At 38.5% G+C, this 3,458-nt stretch overlaps 1 protein-coding gene across 1 annotated transcript; it reads left to right on the plus strand.

The window, feature by feature from the left end:
- The first annotated feature begins 1,103 nt into the window (after nucleotides 1-1,103).
- On the plus strand, nucleotides 1,104-3,458 carry LOC109402125 (uncharacterized). The gene is made up of 2 exons (XM_019701746.3): nucleotides 1,104-2,500; nucleotides 2,565-3,458. Exons 1-2 carry the CDS (start codon nucleotides 1,502-1,504, stop codon nucleotides 2,802-2,804), a joined length of 1,239 nt encoding a protein of 412 aa, XP_019557291.3. The 5' UTR covers nucleotides 1,104-1,501; the 3' UTR covers nucleotides 2,805-3,458.

Below are 3,458 nucleotides of genomic sequence, written 5' to 3' on the forward strand. Positions count from 1 at the left end.
TTACCGCAATGATATCACAGTTTTATTGGGGTCAAATTTTTGGAATAATGACCTACGGCGGAACCACTGTGCAATGACCCGAAGCTGCTCATTAATGCAAATCTAGTACTCCATTATTCGTTTCGTGTTCTATTACATTAGGTAGGAAACCATGTTGTAAGCATGGAGATAATTCTTTGGGCATTCCTTGTGATCGGACAATCTAAAAAACCAGCAGCTTTTGAAAAGAAACCTAGTTATGCCTTTATTGTTAATACCATATGTTTTTTTTTAATACCGTGAAGCAACTGCCCTACTAATTACAGTTTTTCTCGGGGATAGTGAATAAGTAATAATTCGACAAGTTCAATAGACGGTTTCCCACACTTCAAAGAAACTTATTGTCACTCATAATAAAACCAACGATTGAACATATAGATTATAGACCTTGTGAACGGAACACTCTAGAACCAAATGGTTTTTGTATCATGAGTACAATGGATTGTATCTATCGCTTGACAAAGCTTGAAAGTGACTATTTTTGTCTGGTGGAATGTACAAGATCAAACATACACATGATTAAAATAATAGGTATGGACAGACAGCAGAAGCGGTAAGCGCATGGGAATTCTGGTACCCTCAGCAATGCTGAGTCAGCAAAAACGGGAGGTAACCTTTGTTACCGTGAAAGACCGCGTTTACCATTGCGTCAAAGGCTGCAGGGAGGAGTGCTTGCTAGTTAGGAAAGTATCATTGGGTCACAATTCACTTTGATAGTGATATTGTGGCTTTGACACTAAATTGGTTCTCAAAATAACTTCATTGACTTCCGCTACCTATTATACAGTGGTACAAATTCGTTTAAACGCACTTGATTTTTGAACGGTAAACTTTACTTTAAAGTCATCTGTTATTTATTGGTATATATTTTGATAGACACTCACGCAATATACTATCTGCACGAGTGACGAAGAACTCTTTTCAATTCGTTTTATTTTTATCAGGGAATAACTATCTAATTTCTGGAGGAAATTCGTTTAAACGCACTTTTATCGGTTTTTTCATATTTGTTATTAGCAAACTATTTAATATTTTTCTATATCAATATACATTTCAACTAGTACTTTTACTAGTGAAAGTGAGAGCGTTATTACCATAAATTTCAATATGCAGCAACATAAAGAGAATGTTATGAGAAGTATGTGCGTTTAAACGAATTTGTACCACTGTATGCGTTATAGTGAACGTTGAGATTCTTTTGAGTCTTCGAACGTAAAATGCTGCGAACAATACTTGACGGTAAACTGGAGGACGGCATCTGGCGGCATCGCATGAACTTCGAATTGTACCAAGTAGGTGAGCAAGACCTAACGACTCTAAACGTTCAAGGTAGTTATAGCTTTATAGACATCAAAGAACATCAGTGCACTGTCTGTCAACCACATGAAAACAAACAGAAGAAAGGATTGTTCTTGCCAGCGGAACTTGCTAGACTAGTCCGAGAGCTTGAGCCGTCAGCACCATGGGTGGAGTTCGTCGTTTGACCAACTGGCTGAAGTATAAACTTGGTACTCTGGACGACGAAAGTGACTATTTTCGTCAGATGGAATGGGCTCTTATGATAGCAGGCGTACAGTTACCGTCAGAAAATCCCAACCACCACAAGTGGCTCTTCTGCTATCGTGTCGCGATTCTTTTCCAATGTTGTATCTGGTGCGATCGTTTTTTTGTGGCCTGCACCGAGTGGAACTCCCCGGCTGAGCTGATTGGAGTGTTTAGCTTCGTCTTGGCGCTGGTAATGATCATCTCCAGGATAATTCTTATGAGAGTGTACCTGAAGGATATCCAAAAAGTGCGGAGTTATTTGGAAACTATCCTGAATAAAGATTTGACGGAAGGCCGAGTTCGATCATATCGCTTGATACGCCGAATCTTTCTGGTTTTGGAGTGGTTATTTTTCTGTGATCAAATCATACTCTACACATTTGGCGTATATGAGGAACGACAGTACAGCGTTCCTGATAATATAAGTCGACTGGGTCCACGCGTAAAACTGGCCTTCGATATCCTGATTTGCAGTAACCATATTATGCTTTCCTCGATTTATGCGGCGATCCTGACGATTCTGAATACACTCATCATGGGTTTCTCTACCGAGCTGGAGAACGTCGTATTCCAGTGTAATGGAATATTTGAGCGCGTTAATGACCAAATGTCTGGTACTGTTAGTCTGAATGAAAAAATGGCAACATCAAAGTTTTGGAACATTTTTAGAACAGAATTAAACATGGTTGCGGCACGACACGCAGAGGTGATAGAACAGTTTGCGACTGTGAGAACGTTGCTCAAAATAAGTTTCCTGCTGATTTTCTACACGGAGATTGTGTTCATCGGATGTGCCTTATTCTATGTAAAAATGCTCGGACTAACCATGAATACGGTCATCGTTGTGAGCTATGTAACGGCGATCCTCATGGAATGCTATTGGTTCTGCCGGTTAACGGATATCGTAAACGACACGGTAGCTTTTCCTCGCACAGTGCCCTGTTTTTATAAAAACTTTCAATTTGATCCATTGTTTCCAGAACCATGCAATTGGATGTGCCCTGTACAATCTGAACTGGCCGGAGAAGTTGCGTGATATGTCAAACTTACGCCAGGAGTATCTGGAAATCCGAGTCACCATGCTGGTTATCATGACGAGGGCTCAGCAGAAACTGGGAATTACCTGCGGAGGGATGTTCGAAATGTCCGTGGCAGCGTTCCACGAGTTGATGAAGATGATCTACAGCTGTTTGATGTTTCTGCTCAGTGTCACAACGTAGTGTTTTTCTTAGAAGCTCTTGCTCCCATCTTATTATTCATATCTACAGGTCGACACGAATGCCACTCTAGTGGTAAAGTGTCTTTAATAAACTAATAATAATAATAATAATAATAATATCTACAGGGGATAGACAAAATGATCGGGACAGGCAAAAATTTCACTTTTCAAAAAATGTTCAACTAGCTGTAACTTTTCGAAAAGCGCATCAAATATTCTCAAATTTTCACTGTAAATTCATATTACTAGTTGTGTATTAGTGGTCCAAATTTGGAAAAGATCGGAATATTCTCCACGAAGTTAGATCCTTGAAAAAGGTATAATTAACTGATAGCCAACTTTGAGCTGTTATATCTCCGGATTGAATGAACCGAATGCAGTGAAATTTTGACCATTTATGACTCATATAATGAACTCTGAAAAACGTTTGACTTAACTTAAAATTTTTATCAAGAGAAAAAGTTATAGCGATTTCATTTATTTTACGATTTTTCAGTAAATTGGTCTATTTTTAATGTGCATCCCATTACCTTTTCAATTTATTGGCGGCTATGTTGTTACTTTCCTTCAAAACACATTTATATATAAGTCAATCAGAGGGAAATTAAATGAACTATAATTTGCATCTTGAATTTTGAAACGATGTTGAAGTTTT

Source organism: Aedes albopictus, chromosome 3 (assembly GCF_035046485.1).
Source record: "Aedes albopictus strain Foshan chromosome 3, AalbF5, whole genome shotgun sequence".
Taxonomy (NCBI): Eukaryota; Metazoa; Arthropoda; class Insecta; order Diptera; family Culicidae; genus Aedes; species Aedes albopictus.

Excerpts from the sequence above, each read along its gene's own strand:
- LOC109402125 (XM_019701746.3), top strand. The coding sequence starts at position 1,502 with ATGGGTGGAGTTCGTCGTTTGACCAACTGGCTGAAGTATAAACTTGGT. Across the intron at positions 2,501-2,564 it reads CGGATATCGTAAACGACACG|AACCATGCAATTGGATGTGC; the intron begins GTAGCTTTTCCT and ends CATTGTTTCCAG.